Source organism: Oryx dammah, unplaced genomic scaffold (genome assembly GCF_014754425.2).
Source record: "Oryx dammah isolate SB20612 unplaced genomic scaffold, SCBI_Odam_1.1 HiC_scaffold_10, whole genome shotgun sequence".
In the NCBI taxonomy this organism is placed as follows: domain Eukaryota; kingdom Metazoa; phylum Chordata; class Mammalia; order Artiodactyla; family Bovidae; genus Oryx; species Oryx dammah.
Window position 1 is genome coordinate 64481950 of NW_024070194.1, and position 19158 is coordinate 64501107.

Sequence of the window (19158 nt, forward strand, 5' to 3'; positions counted from 1 at the left end):
GAGGATGCAGCAGGACCAGAACTGGCAAAGGAGAAGGCGATGGGATGAGTAGGGAGGAAGGAGGCCCCAGGAGCGTGATCCCAGAGAAGAGCAAGAACTGACGTGCCAAATGCTCCCGCAGAGCGAGGAGCCGGGGCAAGTACAGCAGGAAGGTGTGGCAGGAGAGGCCGCTGGCGGCCAGATGAGAACAGGCCTTATGGAGCCACGGGGTGCAAGGGCTTCACTAAAGAGGGGTTTAAGAGCAAACAGGAAAATGGAGGCAGCAGACAGAAACTGATGCCACGGTTTGCTGTAATGGGTAAAAGAGAAAATGAGGCACTAGCTGGAAGGGGAGGTGGGGTAAGACAGATTTTCTCTAAGGTGGAGGAGAAGACAGAGTGAATGCTCCAGGAGGAAACGGCCAGAATCGGGGTGAAGGAGAGAAGCAAGCATTGCTGGAGCAACGCCCCGACATAAGCAAGCTTAAAGCATGGGTCCTAGAAAAAGTAAGTAGAAAGTTTAACAGGAAATCATAGGTTATCTCAGTATGATAGGAAACCTAACCAAATTTTACTCTTTGGATTCTAAATAGAGTATTATTAAACATAGGTCAGAAAAAAAAAAATTCCAACATTCAATTATGTAAGAGGTCACTTCCCCAGTGACTCCTTTAAAAGACAGTTGTAAAGGATCAAACAGTTTCTTTCATATAATACATTGTGGCTTGACAAAAATCCATTTAGGAATAACATGTACTTGATCCAGTACATTTAATGTAAAAGATTCATAGAGTCTCTCTGATGGTAACAAATAAAAACATTCAGAAAGAATATTTCCTGTCTTTGCGATGGTAAATGTCATTAGCCAAGTTTGTCTTCTAGTGCATTTTTCGATGGTGTGCGGTATTTATTTACCCCATGTTAGTAAGGAGTGAATAGTCACTGGCTTTCAATTTTCACATCAATCGCAGAAAAAAGATTCTATTTTCTACACAGTCTGGTATTGAAATTGACTTAGCATCTCAGAACTGTCAAAAATTTCTTTTACGAAAGGTTTGCTTTACAGAGACTATAAAGCAGGTGTCATCCTTGACACTTGCATTCTGTATTCAGGCCGCTGTTCTCTGGAAAAGCAGCGTTAAAGAACGTCAAAAAGGTCTTAGCGAGGCCCAGCCGTCACGCTCGGCACCCCTCGGCTCCCTCTGCAGTCAGTTTCCGTGCTGGAGATGTCAGAGGCTCTGTGCTTCAGCTTCTAACGAGGACGAGAAGGATGCTATCAGCTGCCCAAGAACTCATCTTTGCTAACAGGTCAGTCTGTCACTTACTTTCCTCTGTTAAAAACGGGAACCTCTGTTTCCATTCAAATTAGAAGTATATATTAAGTATGGAATTAAGGAATTCAGAACTTCAAGGAAAGCTCCCAACAGGTGTACTTACATAAAGGACCTGTTCTCTGCCCAGATGACAAACAGAAAAACAAATAAAAGTATGCAAATTCGCTCTCTTCCAGCTCTTTCTTTCCCCATGACAAAGTACTGCTCCTGTGTTTCATTAAATGGGCCTAATTTTCTCCACATTTATTTTAACTGTGTCCCCTCAATCACCAGCAGGCTGCAAGGGATGTCATTCAATTTTACCAATGAGAAACCGCTAACCTTAATCCACAGGGCAACTGGGCCTGAGGCAAAAATCCACAAGTCCAGGTATTTCTGACAGGAGCAAATGGACATTGTTGCGTGTGCCTCCATCCTGCAGCAAAGAGGGCTTCCTCAGCTCAGGAAGGGGCGAGGGGATGAGGGGAGGGCTGCAAACTGCTACCAGGTCAGACAGAGGTGACTCCTCACAGGCACCCACCCCAATGCCTTAAGACCACTGAGGACACGGCTTTCCTCTTCATCATCCCCCTTCTCTTTGAGTGTGATGCAGTTCTACACATCTCGGAAACAGAGCTAACTCAGCAGTCTTTCTGAAAATCCAAGGGGCTATGGAAGAAGGCTCTGCCCTAAAGCAGGGATCCCCAGCCTCCGGGATCTAATGCCTGATGATCTGATATGGAGCTCATGTAATAATAATAGAAATAAAGTGCACAATAATCGTAATGCGCTTGAATCATCCCGAAACCATCCCCACCCCACCCATACTCCGGGAAAAATTGTCTTCCATCAAACCGGTTCTTGGTGCAAAAAGGTTGGGGCTTGCTGCTCTGAAGGAAGGATGGTCTGAGATGCCCTTGTAAGAGCTTTCACAGCTGTGAGCCAGCGCCTGGGCCGGCAGCTCTGTCTGTCCAGAAGAGCTTTTATAAAGGAGCATGTGCCCTCATCCTTGGGGTCCCTGCAAACCTCCGTGTCACTATTTGCCAATATCGCTCTACTTTTCCACACTGGAAGAACGTCCTGGTTCAGCCATCCCTGACCAAAGATATTTATTTGTTCAGAAGCTCCCCCACCCCAATTTTTTTTTTTTTGGTCTAAACTGTATAATCCATCAAGGGATGAACCTTTGCCAAAAATTGACTTTCAAACTGGCTCGTTTGTCCATCAGTGGATGGGTGACTATCCCAACCTACACACCTCATCACCCACAGACTGTTCCTGCCTGCCTGTGTCTCCAGCTATCATATTACTCAATGAAACCAAACCAGTATATCACCTCCTCCCAAAGCACCCATTTTCACAATCGATGGGTATAGTTGGGTGAGCTCTGAGTACACCAGCAGCGAGGACGATGGTTTTCCACTATGAAAAGGGGCCAAGAAAAGAGGGGATAAAAACACTTCTCTGCCAAGCAGTAAACCCCCAAGCTTGACATCAAGAACAAAACATTCCAGGGGACTTCCCTGGTAGTGCAGTGGCTAAGACTCTGAACTCCCAATGCCGGGCACCCGGGTTCAAACTCTGATTGGGGAACTAGATCCCACATGCCTCAGTTAAGACCCAGTTCAGCCAAATAAATAAATAATAAATATTAAAAAAAATAATAATAAAAAGTTCCAAAGCAATTAATACAAACATTATGAAACCATCAAAACTGCTGATGTCGTAAACAAAATTTGTCAACAGCCACTAAGAATTCATTAAAAGTAAATTTATTGTTTTAAAAAAAAACAAAAACTGTGCAATATGTGCTTCTCAAGACATTTGGACTCTGGCTTGTTGCTCATCTCTTCTCAGGCTTCAGTTTGGCCAGGCTAAATGAGAAACACGGTACAGACACACGGTTAGTGAGCACAGATAAGGGAGACAACCACGACGCGTGTTTGCTATTCTCTCATAAGCCTACAATGTTTGATCCAGACTACAACATCGAGTTTTAAGATCTGATCGTGTTCAATGTGTTCTGAAGACAATTATATACTGAAAAGGGAACGACAGCCATATATCTGATTTCAACCAAACAAGGTTTCAAACGAAATTATCCTTTACCTTGTACAGAACAGGATAAAACCATGCTGGAGGGACCCAGGGAATCATTGTCAATGTAATTGGAGGATTCAATTTTAATGGTGACAAAGCACCACGGCTTTTGCTTTCACGGTCCAGGGGGCGACGGGCCCTCAGCCGTCATGTGTCACAACAGCAAACGAAGAACTCTTATAAGGCGTGAGTGGGGTCACGTCCAGGAAGCTTCAATTTCAGACGGCAGACAATTCTATGACCTTGAGAATGATTCTAATTTTTCAGGCAAAGTAGCATCAAATTACACTTATTCCAGGGTGAAAAGGGGGGAAATACATCTTATTATCTGAATATACTGTCCCAAATAAGGGAGTTTATTTTCTTTTTGAGTATTTCATTCTGGAGATGGAAACTCACCAAAAACACATTGCTTAATGATGCTGTTGCTTTCTTTGAAAAGTAGACACATTTAAAACATTAAACAACAGATCTCTCTCCTTCTAAAGGACAGACTTAGTTCCCTCTTTGGTGGCAATTTCAGATAATTGCAGAATTCTAGGAAACATTTTATGGTATTAAATTTGAATAGCCAAGCATTCGAAAACCAGAATATCCAAAGGTATCTATGATATCAGAGGGCAGACAATTCCATGATATTTGAAAAAGAACGAAGGCTCTACATCAGACCCTCCTTCTGCCCTGCACTTTCACAGAGAATGATCACATCAACAAAGTCACGTTTATCTGTTTCATAGAGAAACTCGGGTTTCTCAGATCCAAAGTCATTTTAATTAAGGCTGTGGGAGTGCCTTTGGGGTAAGAAAAGATGTCATACAAGGAGAAATTCATACAAACAAGGAACACTGTACATCTGTCACTTGATTCCTTATAGATTTAAATTTGTGATTTAACACTTGCATTAAGGCAGCTTTTGCATTTCATATACTCCATAATTTATAAGCAGACATATAAATATGACTCCCAATATTCTTTCCTAGAGCTGTTTATCAATAATTAAACCATTTTTATGACTACTATTCAATACTCAAAGTAGAAAACCATGTCATCTGCATAGACCAACGAATAAAAATACCTATTCAAGATGCCATGGATTCCTGCAGTACAGTTTTTAAAAATATATATATATATATTACCATGTGTAAAACAGATAGCTAGCGGGAAGCTGCAGTATCGCACAGGGAGCTCAGCTCCGTGCTCTGTGATGACTGAGAGGGGTAGAATGGCAGGGAGATTCGAGAGTGAGGGGATATATGTATAGAGAGCTGATTCAGTTGTACAGTAGAAACACAGCACTGTGAAGCAATCATACTCCAATAATAAAATTTTTTTTGAATATGGTATATCTATTTGGCCCTCATCGAATGTAACCAAAACTCACAGACAACTTACAGAGGAAGGGAGTGTGTGTGTGTTTTGGGAGCAGGGGCGAGGGATGGTGGGGAGCAGAGCCTGCGAGCCTAATTTGAAGGAAAGCATATCATTCCCTCAAGAGACTAAAAAGAAAAAGTTCACGTGCCTAAAAAGCCAGACATGTAACATCTAATGCTCCTTACCCTTACTCTTTGCTTTCTGTTAACCAAAAACAAAAACAAATCATAACATCCCCCACCACACACACACCCCACATCTCCTTACAAAGTGTTCTAAGAAATTAAATGCACATACACTTTTTGATTAAGGTATTTTAAAGCAATAGCACTAAGAGAATCTCATCCTGTTTTCCTCATTAGAACAAAAAAGAAGGAAGAGATTCATTTTAAATCTTACTATCTTCCCCTCTGTTGTTACAAAAAAAAAAAAAAAGGAAACATAAAAGAATCAACCCAAAAGTCTATTTAGTCTCTAATAATTAGATTCAGTAGGTGCGGAGGCAGTATAAAAAATGTTTTGAAAAATCTAACAGTGCTTTCAGAGTCTTCTCAAATACTAAGGACATATCATAATGGTATGAAGGAGCGCCAATAGACAACCAAAGAAAAAGTTTATTTTACTCTAATAAAGGGTCCTCAACTCATTTTCAAGGAGGAGTATTGGCAAGCTTCAATCATTTCCCTAAAGGAAACCAGAAGGAAGAGGGCCACGTCCTAGGGAACTAGATAAGATACTGCAACCTGTTAGGATATATATCTGCATTGTCCATGTGGTGGTGTGTGGCTCTCCTGGGAGGAAAAAAAAAACTGTTTTGTGGAATTCATACACTTCCTGGGGTAAAGTACTCCCGACAAAGCTAATTTGAAGCTACCTGCTTGTAGCATCAGTGCTCTGCCGATACAGTGGGCATAAATCACCTCAAAAGCAGAGATCATAGTATATAATAAAAGGATTAGGAAGTGATGAGTTTTGAGTAGTCGTTATCTTTGTCATAGAAGTTATCTAATTTTTAATAATGGCTGAGTTTAACAGTCAGTGGCAAAATTTCCAAAAATAATTGAACAACTCTCACAAGTCAGTATGAGCTTACTCCAGCATATCTGTCCCAGAAAAGTGTGAATGTCCATGTGTTTCTCAGTAGCCATTCTTAAGCATTGGGAGGCTATGAACTTAGTTTTTAGGAAAAAAAAACTTCAGCCCCTGCATTTAAACAAAAAATGTGATGTTCAAGAACACTCAGGCCTTTGAAGTTACAAATCAGTCATCATCATCACAGAGCTGGCTTTCACTACAGGTTAGAGGTATAACCTATAGCATTTGATCTAGTGTGTGTGTTCTCAGTCGCTAAGTTGTGTCCAACTCTTTGCAACCCTGTGGACTGTAGCCCACCAGGCTCCTCTGTGCATGGGATTTCCCAAGCAAGAATACTGGAGTAGGTTGCCATTTCCTCCTCCAGGGGATCTTCCTGACCCAGGAATTGAACCCGAACCCGTCTCCTGCACTGGCAGGCAGATTCTTTACCACTGAGCCACCAAGGAAGCCCACATGTTTTATAGAACTTTTAGCTCAGAAAAGATTGTGTAGGGTTGCATTCAGGGTCCCTTTGAAAGAAAATGAATTTGCCAAGTGCCCCCACACTCACCATTCCTCTGCCCCCCAAAAGAAAACTCTACCGTAAAGCCTCTCTTATTCTGGAGTTGCAAGTAACAGAAAAAAATAATGTCTAATTAAAATAATGTATAGATTTCTAAAATAATTTATCAACAAACTAGAATTTTGCTTATTCCATATTCCATGAGGAGACCAGAGCACTGAATCCATCAGATAATGGTTGGCTGATGAAGGAAACCTACAAGCCTTCAGGAAGACTTCACTCAGGAGGGGGTTGTAGAAGCAGGACTGGTCTTCCAGGCCAGATGTGTACATTTTAGGGGAGGCTTCCTCTTATTTCATAGTTTCTGATTCAAAGAAGACAGGGGTGCAAATTCCCTCAATGTTAATTGATGGGCAATAGCCTAATTTCTGTGTGTTATATAGATGCCTGATTATGAGCTGAGAAGCCTTCTGCCTAACACCAAAACAGAAATAAAGTGGAAGTTAGAGCAATTCCATCCGTCAGTATACCTGGGACATGAAAATATAATGATGAAAGATGATCTGACTTAAAATGCATTCAGGAGGGGTGGTATATCAACAAGATATAAATTCCCGTATAAAAGGATGCTAATTCTAAGGTTCTGAAGTACTTAATATGGAAATGTGATGGTATTTAAGTTAAAGCTTATACTGCTCATGGGCCAAGCGCTGTGCTATCTATGCCTCTAGTTTCCTTCCTCCACGCACTTGACTTAGCTCTGGCTGAGTCCATCCACAGGACACATCTGGTGTGTGTGTAGCCTGCAGGTTGGGCTTGAGTCCTCAACTTCATGGTCTTGACTTATCTATAACTCCCTGAGTTATTGAGGTCAACCTCAGGACCATAAATCAGGAAATTCTATGAAAATAAAAACTCTTGTTCACATTTTACAATTAAAAAAAGCTAAAAGGAAGGGATTCATAATGCAGGATAACGACTTTTTGAAGAGTTAAGTGGTGATACCATCTGTTTTCAATTTTAAACCATCATCTTGATATGTTTAGGGTTTTAATTTATGGAACAATCAAGCAATCTTTATATTTAACATTAAATACCTGAATATTATAAATCACCTCCAATGAACATTTATGGGAGAGTTTCAGAGCAACTTCTGAACAACTTGTCACTTTTATTGTGTAGCCATGATTTGTAAAAAAAATGATATGCTAAGTAATCCTAGAGTATAATTTAGGGGCACAAAAACAACTGTCAGGAAACAGCCAGAGACTGCATTTAATGAAATCTTTACCGACTGAAGCAATAAGTATTAAATTAATCAACACAGCTTAATTGAAGCTCTATTTGTAACATTTTTTTTAGACTTGTTATTAATGAGCCTTTATGCACTACCACTAACTTGAGCTCCATGTTCAGTGTCAACAATGAACCATTGTTCACACACATAAAAGAATAAACAGGGGCTATGAGGGCCCTTTGTCTCTGTCCCTCCTTCCTCTCAACAGTTATTTACATGGTTGGCAAGATAGCATCTTTCAGGCACTTTAAAAGGGTCTGAAATAGCTCCACCGAAATCCTTAAGAAAGTAAAAACACAGCAGTGAAACCTGGGAGTTAGAGAGGACTCTCAGCTGACCTCAAAGTCCTCACATCTGGCGCTGGCCTGGCACTCACAGTGGGGATGGGCCATTCCCGCCCGGCAGCACCTACCTGAACATGTCTCCCAAGCCCCTCAGCTTCCCCTTCTTGGCTTTCATCTTCTCCTTCTCCTTGTCTCTGTCTTTCTTCTTTTCTTTGCCTGTTTTCTCTTTCCTCCGATCGGGCTTCTCGCCTCTGTCTTGGTTTCCATTCATCTGTCTCTCCAGAGAGTGGGAAGGCTGGTCGCTGGCTGTGGATACAGATTCCCTTCCTGATCTCGAACTTTCTTCTGTGTCTTCTTCCACTTAAAAGGAAACAAACACACACAAAAAGATAAGGAACATGAGGAACCAAAGGGATAAAAATAAGGAGGTTGAAGTCATGTGAGGGTTTCTTTCCCATATTTCCAATGAGGCTTGCAAATGTTGTTTGTCCTGTGTAGAATTAGAACGGGACATGTGATGTGGATGGCAACTATGCATGTGTGTACTCCTGCGTGAAGACGATGGGCCAACGGTAAGAGAGTAATAGTCACAGTAACAGTAATAGCAACGGTAATAGTATAGCATTAGTAATAGCAACAGTATATAACAGTTATATATCTGTTATAACAGTATATAACAGTTATATATAACTGTTATAATAGCAACAGTTAGCAATAGTATAGTATTAGTATGGTGATAGTAATCTGAGTCCCAGACGAGTGGATTCCCTCATGTTGATACAGAGCCTGTACTGCTGTGGGAATAAGCAAGCCCTCATCACAAAGCTGACCCCAAAGATCCTCAGTATCATATTTGCAAAATGAAAATAAGCAGCCTCTCACCAACAGCTTCCTTTCTTCTTGTTGTAAGGGGGATGAAGCTCCACCTCAGCCCCTCATGAATTTGTTCAATTGCACCACTCACTAGTAAGCACACCAGTGTCAACACAGGACTTCTTTCCTCAGCCTCCCAAATATGTCCGTTTGTGACAATATAGAGAAGATTGGGTGTTCACAGCCTCTCTAACTTTTTCCTTATATTGTCATTACATTGTTATTGTGAGGCCAGCATTACAAGCCAATGTTACTATCTGTTCTAATCTGAAATAATGTTGCATTTTGGTTGACACAATGGCAGGTGAACAGAGGTGGATGGAGCCATGAAGGTATAAATCCACAGCCTCACAGTACTTTGAACTCTGCAGATAAAAGCTATACTTTAGTGATAACAATATTCCATCCTTTGAAGCAACACTTAGTCAGCATATGGTCCAATGGTATACCCCCAACTTTTTGCATTTGAAAGAATGACAAGTCTCCACGTCCAAAAGAACTTCAGGAATTTCTATTTTAGGATCAATAGATGCACATGTGCACAGCCATCCTCATAAATCCTTTTCCAGATTAGTTGCCTAAGGTTTTTCCAAATATAGTAAGAATTACTGGAGCTCCAGGGTACCTCTTGAAATCTGAGGTCATTTCTGGCCCCCTGCATCAACAAAAAAAGTAGGAATCAGTGCTTTTGAGCTTCTTTTAACACAGAACCATATAAGACTTTCACAAAGAACCAACCTCTAGATCAAGTTAATATACCTTCAAGAGAAATTCAGTCTTACCTCTCCACCAGAACTTGAGTTAGCAATACACAAAATTACGAGTATAATAAGAGCAGTCTCAGTATCATCTTATTTACAAGACAGAAACACTCACAGCCTTGGAAAACAAACTTAGGATTACAAAAGGGGAAGAGTTGGGGGAGAGATAAATTAGAAGTTTGTAAAATATACATGCTATTATACATAAAACATATAACCAACAAGGACCCACTATATAGCAAAGGGAACTCTATCCAAGATTCTATAATAAACTATATGGGGAAAAAAATCTGAAAAAGTATGGATATATGTACATACATCACTGATACATCATTGAATCACTTTGCTGTACACTAGAAACTGACACAACATTGCAAATAAACTATATTTTATTGTGAAATAAAAATCAAATTTAAAAAATGTACATCTTAGTATCTTAGTGTCCTATTAAACTCTCACAGATCTTAGAAGATACTAACAAATAATGGTACCACCTTAACCAAGTTTAAAAAAATTTTTAATGCTAATTATTAAGCTAATAACCAAAGAAAGTGTAGAATTTTCACATTTGATTAAAAATATGAGGCAACCTATTTCCCATCCCATCCCAGGCTACAGCCAAAGAGTAAAAATACCACTGTTTCTAAATCCAAAAAGTACTTTGGAAGTCACTTAGACCAACATCTTCCATTTCTTCCTAAGGAAACAGAGGTTTGGGGCCAGCATACTGCCAGTGTGGGGCTCTCTGTACTATATTCTGGCACAGTTGTACCTCAGCCAGACCTTCACACGTTTCTTTGATCAACTCTGTTTGTGATTGCTCAATTCCATGCTTCATACAGCATGGATTCAGGTCGTCTATCATCCAGTCACTCCACTCTCTCTCTGCCCAGAAGATCATTCCAGCAGCCAGCACCATATCTCAAGAAACCCACTTCCAGTCTTGTGTGGTCGTCCCGCGCTGTGACTAGTAGCTGCTACTGATGAAATCACTCCCGTAGTTCGAACCAATGTGCACAGGGACTCAAGGACAGGCTTCCAACCAGAGAGATGAGCAGAAAGGCTGGCTTCCCTCTGCACTGGGGTAACTAACTGGGAGCCACTCTCCTCCTCCAAGGGACAAGCACGCATTTTCAAAAGACGATCATTTTAGTCTCTGTCAATTCATATGGAAATAGGAATTGAGAGGGTTTGTTAGAGAAAGCCAGTTCCAACTTTCAGATGGACATTGCTAGAGAAAATCCATAGCCTTACAAATAAATGCTGAGTTAGGGCTGTGATTGTTGTACACACAGAGCAGGGAAAGAATAGTGGTCCTGGCCCAGGGAGGTCTCACTGTGTAGCCTTTTCCAATGGGTGCTCCTCAGGAGAATGTAAAATATAGCTTAAGCAGGGTTGCAGCCTCTTGTCTGAAAACATCCCTGAACGTGGCTAAGCTCTATCTGGTTACAAACCACTGCTTCCACACTTTGGAGGAAATGAGTGTGGCCTCAACTTGGAGGCAATGGACCGAATCATGATAAGACAGTTCTCAAAAGTATTCAAGAGCTACAAAACCTATATATATACTCAAGTTAGATAAAGGGATGCTAGTCAATATTCTACAAGTCCTGCAGGCAAAACTCATTTTACCTACCCGTCCAAAGCGCTTTGCACCAACTTTTATTATTGTACTTCTCATATGATACAATCACAGGGATTCCCAGGTGGCTCAGATGGTAAAGCGTCTGCCTGCAATGCGGGAGACCCGGGTTCAATCCCTGGGTCGGGAAGATCCCCTGGAGAAGGAAATGGCACCCCACTCCAGTACTCTTGCCTAGAAAATGCCATGGATGGAGGAGCCTGGTGGGCTACAGTCCATGGGGTCGCAAAGAGTCAGACACGACTGAGCAACTTCACTAAGCTTCTAAAATGAGGACCACTGGCCGGACAGAAGCTGCCTATGAATGACTGTTTAACAGGAAGATTAGTGGTAAACTTGACTCATGACTTTATCCCAACCAGACACACTTTTACCCAATCTCCACATATCACTATCCTCTGACTTCAGGACGATGCCTATGTTCCTCCCATTAAGCCGGACAACACCAGCCACACCCCAGTGCCAGTAGCCACAGGGAGGCCCTTGCTCCTGGTTATCTCATCAGTTTCTGGTAGGGCTTATACTATTATTGTTAATGCTGTACATACGGTCTAATGGACTGTATGACCCTCTACAATGTATGAAACTATAAACAAAAAAATGAGCTCAATAAACATAAATGACTTCGTCTTCCACAGCGACCATTATCATAAATCATGAATGGAAGATCAGGAGCGATTCTGCTAGTTTTCTGCCTAACAGTTTTGGCAGAAGCACACGAGGCATATGTCTGCTCTTGGCTCTGACACAGAAAAAAGGCAGCGCCTTCATAACTAACTAGATGCTGAAGTCACATTTGTTGCCAATTCCTTTCATACTCCCAATAATTTCCTGGTGTATGTAATACAACTTATCTTCAAAAGTGGGTGAAGCAGAGAAAATTAGTATTAAATCATTTATTAACACCAGGTTTTGTAACCTCATCTTGTAAAATCAAAACTCCTAACTCAGTTTCCTGTTCAAAGCAAGTGGACTGTTTTACAATCATACTTGTGCATTTGAGAATTCTTTATGCTTGTTCTGAACATTCCGATCTAGATAATACACTATCACAGAAACTCTTCTGGGGGTGTATGGATGTAACTAATCCTTTCAAATGCCAACTAATTAAAAATATTTAGCAATATGTGGCTTCCTATGTATAAACATGAGATGTTCTTTTAGAGTATTACATTATATATGCTTCAAACACTAAAATTATTTGATAGAGAAAAATAAGAATCTCACTTTACCCCATGTCTAGGCAGAATTATTTTGGTTTTTAAAAGCTTATGTAAATTGGTTACACATGCTTAACTTTTTTTAAATGTATATATTCAAGGTCATTAATAGACTAATCAAATTATTTTCAGTTTTAAAACCAATCTTTGTATAATTAGTACCAGCTTTATAATAAGGTCAATAAAATACTTTATTCCCTTAAGAAAACACAAAATATATTCAGATAAACAATTTTCAAGGAAGAAAAGCACTGGTGATATATAATACACAAATGACTTGATCTATTGTGTTCATACAGTAAATTACAATGAAAGAACTAATCATAAACCTACATTTAGGTAATTTACTATTTCAGGTGCTATATAAATTTACATTTTTTTCTCTTTAATTTTACTCTTTACATGTTGTTTGCTTTCTTCTTGCAGATAGTCTGCCTAAAGAAAGACGATTACCTCCTTCCAAACCAATAGAAATTTCTATTTTTGACTAACATTTCTGCCTGTTTCAACCCACTCTGTGCACTATACTTTCAGTTGCTTTCCCATGTGAATATCTGTAAAGACAGATATTCTAAAGTTTCTCTTTCTAAAGAAGGTATAACATGAAGCTGCTTATTTCTCTTCCAGGCAGTACATTCTGCAATTAAGACATACCTAATTACCATATTTTCAACAGATGCAAATACAGCGCAATTAAAATTCTACTCCCTGTGACAAATTCAGCTACTCAGTTCTGCAAGTTATCCTATTAGCACTGGGTCATGAAGTTTGGAAAAGATCAAGCCCTTAGATAGTAACAGTCATTGGGAAAATGACCTTAGGTGTCCACTGAACCTCAAAGTTCTGTAACTCCTGCCATAAACAAACACTTGGTTCAACCTGGTCATCACACACAATTCACTGTCAAGAGCTGACTCTAAGCCACACGGTCATTCACCATTTTTTTCCATTGAGAAGCAATATAATTTGGGGGACTGTAATGATCTCTGTTGCCTGCTTATCTCAAATCTATTTCTCCCTTTCTCCTTTCTAATGGAACTCTGATTGTGCTCAGGAATGCGATCCAGCTTCGAGGGATGAATCGATTACTAGGTTTACACTGGCTTATGGGTCCCTGCCCCTGTCCACTCTTCTTAGTACAGAAATGGCCCCGACACCCTGAAAGAATATATTCTATGCTTGGGGAGATGACTCTCTCCCTTCACTTGGATGGGATCAAGAAAGCACTAGGATCTTGAGCCCTGCAGTTACCTTCTGGATAAGCTGACTTGTGGATGGTGTGGCAGAAGGATCAGAAAGATAGCAGTGCTTTGATAATACCATTATGCTGTGGCATCAGTAATCCCCGAAGCTGCCCAACTATAGAACCAGGTAGGACAGTGTTTTCCCTCAAGGTTTGAACTGGTCTGAAGTGATTTTTCTACTAAATGCAGCTGAAAGCATCTTAATAGGTACATTACATAAATCAAACTTCAGAGCAGCTGTGGAATATCAACTCTACTATTTATCACAAGTATAAGATTTAGCAGTTAATATCACTCTAGGCAGCTTTGACAATTTTACTAAAATTAAGTGATTTGCTCAGACTTGTTACTAGTGTGAAATGAATTGGTACAAACATTCAGAGAAATAAAAAACAGAAATATAAAATTAAAGTGATAACATTACTTCTTACTTATCAGTGAACAAGTACTTTCCTTGGAGGGCATAGCTCAAAAGAGTGTTATTAAATATTTGTTGAATAGATTGAACAAATAGCCCATCATATGAAAAACATCCTTTACTGCTCCCTGTTTAGAAAGAGCTACTCTAGTAATAGCAATATCAAATAAAGAAACACATACTCTTGAGTAATTTACAATTTACTTTGCAAGACAAAGGATTAAAGGTAGTAATTGGACACAAGAGTACGCAGTCTTCAGAATCTATCTGCTTAAAATTTTAAATGAATGAGTTAAAATGAGGCATTAATAACTGGAAAATTTCACTAGATTTAGCAAATCCACTGACCACTACCAATTTCTACTGACTAATGTTAGTTAAAATAGAGTGTAATAAAAATAAATGAGGACTGAACTCCCAGGCACTGCAAAGTCCAGTATAGTATTTAAGAAGTTTTTATTATTTATAAATATATGTTATTTTTGTTTCTTATTTTAGTGGAATATTGACTTTGGAAAAGGAATAAAAGATGTAGGAAATGAACAGCTAGTGATACAGATGGTGTCGAATAATAGGATCTGTTTTTCTGGACCCTGACTTTTAACATTAGAATGATGAGCTCTTGGCAATGGAAAAACTTAGCTTTTTCAGAACATTTGAAAAACACACACACACACACACACAAAGCTGGCAAGAAACATGAAGAATTAAACAGCTTTTACACTAAAATGTGGGGTGAGAATAATAACTGATATTATGAAGAACAGAGAGTATGACTGAAAGGAGAAAAAGGCATGAAGGAAGTGGTTGACATTTATCAGCGGTCTTAGAGAAGGTGCTTCTGTGACTGGAGGAATATTCAAATAGTTGATTCCTAAAACCCAGTATTCTAAAATTAGATTTATTTCATTAAAAAAATGAAATTACATTGGGGTAAGGAGAGTAGAGAGAACAAAAAGAATAAAATCACACTTCCAAAGAGATTAAGACTTATTACCAAAAACCATTCTTCATTTCTACTTTATGTTCTAAAGTTTCCTTTAATGCCTCCCTTCAAACAAACAGGCAGAATGTTGCTGAAGATCTTGGTAGAATGTCACCTCCTCTATCTCTCCCTGTCCAAGAGAATGTAGCAGAACAAATTCAAGGGCGGTTGGACCCTCCAGTTTCTGAACCTTTGAAAATTTGCTTTCAGTGTATAATTAAATTTCACATTCAAATAATGATTGATAATGGGCACTGTTTCCTGTCCACAGAGAACAACGTATAAAGAAGCTGAAGGCTGTCCTTTCAACAGACCCAATGGACTGACTACACAATGAAAACAGTAGCACTTATAACCCCACTGTTGGAATTGCCACTAAGAATTTTATTTGTATCATGGATTCAACTGGTCAAATGTATTTTTTAACATATACAAAAAATTTATGGTGTCAAGGAAAGAGAGTCCAGGTCACTGCTCTGACTCTTTTAAGAGCAAAAATAAAGAACAACATAAGAATGTGCAAATGTGACGGAACAGTGAAGGGTGAGCATTGCTATTTAATGAGAAGTCAAAATGAATGTCCCCTAAAAGTCACTGTTCTTGACTCCCATGCCATGCAACCCTTATTGAGAGATTCACAAAAATTTCTCCATGTTATAAAAATACTAAGAAGGCTCATACACATCTGTATACAGATTTCCCTTAACTTCTAGTGGGGTTATGGCACAATAAACTCCAACATAAATGGAAAATACCAAAGTCAAAAATGTACAGAATATACCTAACCTACCAAACATCACAGCTTAAGCTCATCTACTTAAAAGTGCTCAGAACACTGACATTAGCCCACAATTGGGCTCAGTCATCTAACCCAGGGCCTAAGTTATAACAAAGTGTCAAACGTCTCACGTAATTTAGTAACTACAGTACTGAAAATGAAAACCAGGATGGTTTGGGGCTGTTTCCTTTGTGACCACATAGCTGACTGGGAGCTGAGACTGCTGCCACTGGCCATCATCTCCAGAGAAGGTCTGCACTATCACCAGCCGGGAAAAGACCCAAGTTGAAAGTTAGATGTACAATTTCTACTAAAAGCACGTCACTTTCAAACCCCTGTAAAGTCAAAAAATCCTAAATTGAACCACTGTTAAGTCGGGGAACCTCCATACTCAGTGTGCTAGAAAGTTAAGGGGAAACTAGCTAGGTTGGGGGAAAGTGTCTTGAAGAAGGAAGACAACAGTCCCACGTACAGGAGAGGGTAGGGTACAGTCAGGGCAGGGAGAAGACAAACCTCAGGGACGGCACATGGTCTGGATGAGAACGCACATGAGAGCTTGAAGGACCGGGAAGACAGTGTGACTCCAGAGCTTACTCAGCAAATGGAGAGACAGTCAGACCAGTTATGAGATCCTAATAGTAACTTCAGATATTAAATAATGAGAATTGGGGCTAGATTGGGTAGAAGGAGTGAAATTATGAGATTTCATGCAGAAAAATTAAGAAAATTTGGTAATGGAGGGATTATGCAGTGAGATGATAATTCTAAATTTCTGTGCCTGGAGGTACTAGTGAGCAAAACCGCATCACTATCGTCCATCTATATGTGTGAGATGCTAAGCATGTAAATGCAGTTTTTGCCTTTCTTCTGGCTTTGCCAAGCATCAGTACTCACCTGGATTACTGCATTACTGTCTTAGAACCAATCTTGCCACCAACACTGCTATTTACCAGCCTACCCCCAATAACCCACCCTCGATTCTACAGACCCAACACTCATATTCTTTCACTTGAAATTCTTCAAATGCTCTTTAAGGTCCTTACTATGAACAAAAATTATTTAAACAAGGCTGTCTGCAAGCTGTTCTCTGCATATGTCTTACATCTCACTCCTCACCAGCTCTCATCTGCACACATCAACCTTGATAGGATAATGGTGGTCCAGAGATGGTCCCCCTTCCCTAAGCTCCCGACACACCCTGATGAAGACCACTCAAGCAGGATTACTCATCTCAACTCATAGCTCTTGTGAGAAGCTTCCCCTCCCTCCCCTCTTTCATGCGGGCTGAGTGGGTGCCCCATGCTTGGGTGCCATGGTAACCTGTGCATCACAATGGCCCTTAACCATTAACCATACTGCTTCCCAAGAGTTTGGTTTGCCCAGTGGGTTGAAGTACCCTTAGCCTCTCTGGAACTTACAGCCTAAATATCAGGATTTAGGTCCCAAGACTCATAAATACTTTATTGCAGTTTTAATGTAATGGATTTTCCCATTAGGAAGTTTGTTTAATATTGTAGAAAACTCACAGGACTGCAAATCACAAGGCATGCATTCTGATTTAATTCCTATGTACTATCTTAGTCAAATATTTACATACTTTTTTCTTATCAGAAAATACTTCAAATGAGGAAGCTATAATTCAGACACTTCAGATGTGAGTTTTCGTCATACTTTTAGCTCAACTTACTTTTCACCTAAAAAAAGAAATATAAGGAATTGACAGCTTTGGCTGTGTCACATGGTTATACTTCTATCACATTCAGAAATGTCCTAAAATTATCCAAAGCTCCTTTTCTTAAACTGCAAGTGATACTTAAGTATACAAATTGTCATAAGAGGATTAGACAGGTTATCCTTATTCCCAGCACTTCAGAATAAATATTTTTAATAGATCAACATCCAATTATCCAAAAAGATAGATTAACCAAATGGTAAATCCTTTACAAAGACTCTGAAAACCATACACTGAATTCTTCCACTATAGATTTATGGTAATCCGATGGAGATTCTTAAGATAACTACCTAATTTACATAATTTTTGTTCAAATAAGTAGCGACAAAAGATGGCTAGAAATGTAGAGCATGCTAAGAGTAGAAAAATCTGAGATACTCATGTAATCTGCTATTTTGAAGCTAACAAAATAAATGAAAATTAATCTTGAAGCTGTCAGATTAGCTAACTTCCTAGCATAAATTCAGTTTCTTCAGATCTCATACTGCTAACCTAAGTTATGCACACTTTAGAGCAATGCTTTTTTTCCCCCTTTATCTCCTGTTAAGAGTACTATAAGAAAGCAGGCAAGCTCCTTAAATGCAATCTGTCTCTATGTTTTCAAGGAATACCGTTCTCACATTTAAAATTGTAAACTGGATAGATCTTAAAATCAAGAGTACAATGAATAGGACAGTCTTTGGTTTTGTTGTGTATCACCTCCTCGACCTGGACAAAAAGCTGTTCCTGAATTGATAGCAAGGCTGACGACTTGACGACTTTTAATAGAGGATAAAATGGGGGTGGGGGTTGTATTCTATATTTTCAAAAGTGAAACAAGTCAATGTTATGTAGCATCCATGTTCTTGGTTTCAACAGAAGCTGATTTATGACGGGGGCTGTAGGAGCCGCTCGCTGAGAGCCAGGCGGGAAGTATGATTTGCATAGAAGAGGGAGCAGATTGTAGATGCCCTGACCTGTCAAACACAGGTAGGGCCTCAGAGATAATGGGTCCCAGAATACAAAGCTCCATCTTGATCCAGACAGACACAGACAACGTGGAGAGGCCAGATGGATTAAATGAGAGACAAAAATGCCGACTTCTGCCATCTCCACAGGAAGCACATAAGTGTTACAGAAGATGACAGATACCAGATACCACATGGATCCCGCCCGGGTCTCTTGGCCCCCATTGTCGTGTGCATGCCACGACTGCAGCACTGCTGAGAAGAGGCAAGCCTGCTCCAAGCCTGAAAGAGCATCACTGCGGAGGAGCTTGACCCAACTGACAAGAGCCATCAACTTCGCCCTCCACGTGTGTGACTTCCGCCTGTAAAGAGGGAAAGGGCTGCATGGGACAGACATAGGCTGAGCGGGACAGGTTATGCCCGCCCCCGCCCCCCAACCCATGCTTCCAGGGTGCACGGACGGCATCCTCACAGGACGGCCGTCTAACAGAGACCATCGGCTCGGACAGAGTCCTCTATCAGCGCACTGCACAACAGTGACGTGGCGGCCATAACTGGCCCCTGAGGCCCACCTCCATACAAGAAGGGACCTCAGCCACAGGGTCCCACAAAGCACGA

The 19158-nt window shown here is 40.2% G+C and overlaps 1 protein-coding gene across 18 annotated transcripts in view; it reads right to left on the bottom strand.

Moving 5' to 3' along the window:
• The window catches only part of PARD3 (par-3 family cell polarity regulator), a 574463-nt gene that overhangs the window by 175338 nt on the left and 379967 nt on the right, over positions 1-19158 (bottom strand). For 13 of the 18 annotated variants that reach the window (XM_040248382.1, XM_040248390.1, XM_040248385.1 and 10 more), the window contains one exon: positions 8069-8300. In XM_040248382.1, the coding sequence (XP_040104316.1) occupies positions 8069-8300 (232 nt within the window). Of the gene's footprint in view, positions 1-3041; positions 3166-8068; positions 8301-19158 lie in introns of those variants that run through there. The other 5 variants (XM_040248397.1, XM_040248396.1, XM_040248395.1 and 2 more) reach the window with 1 other exon arrangement.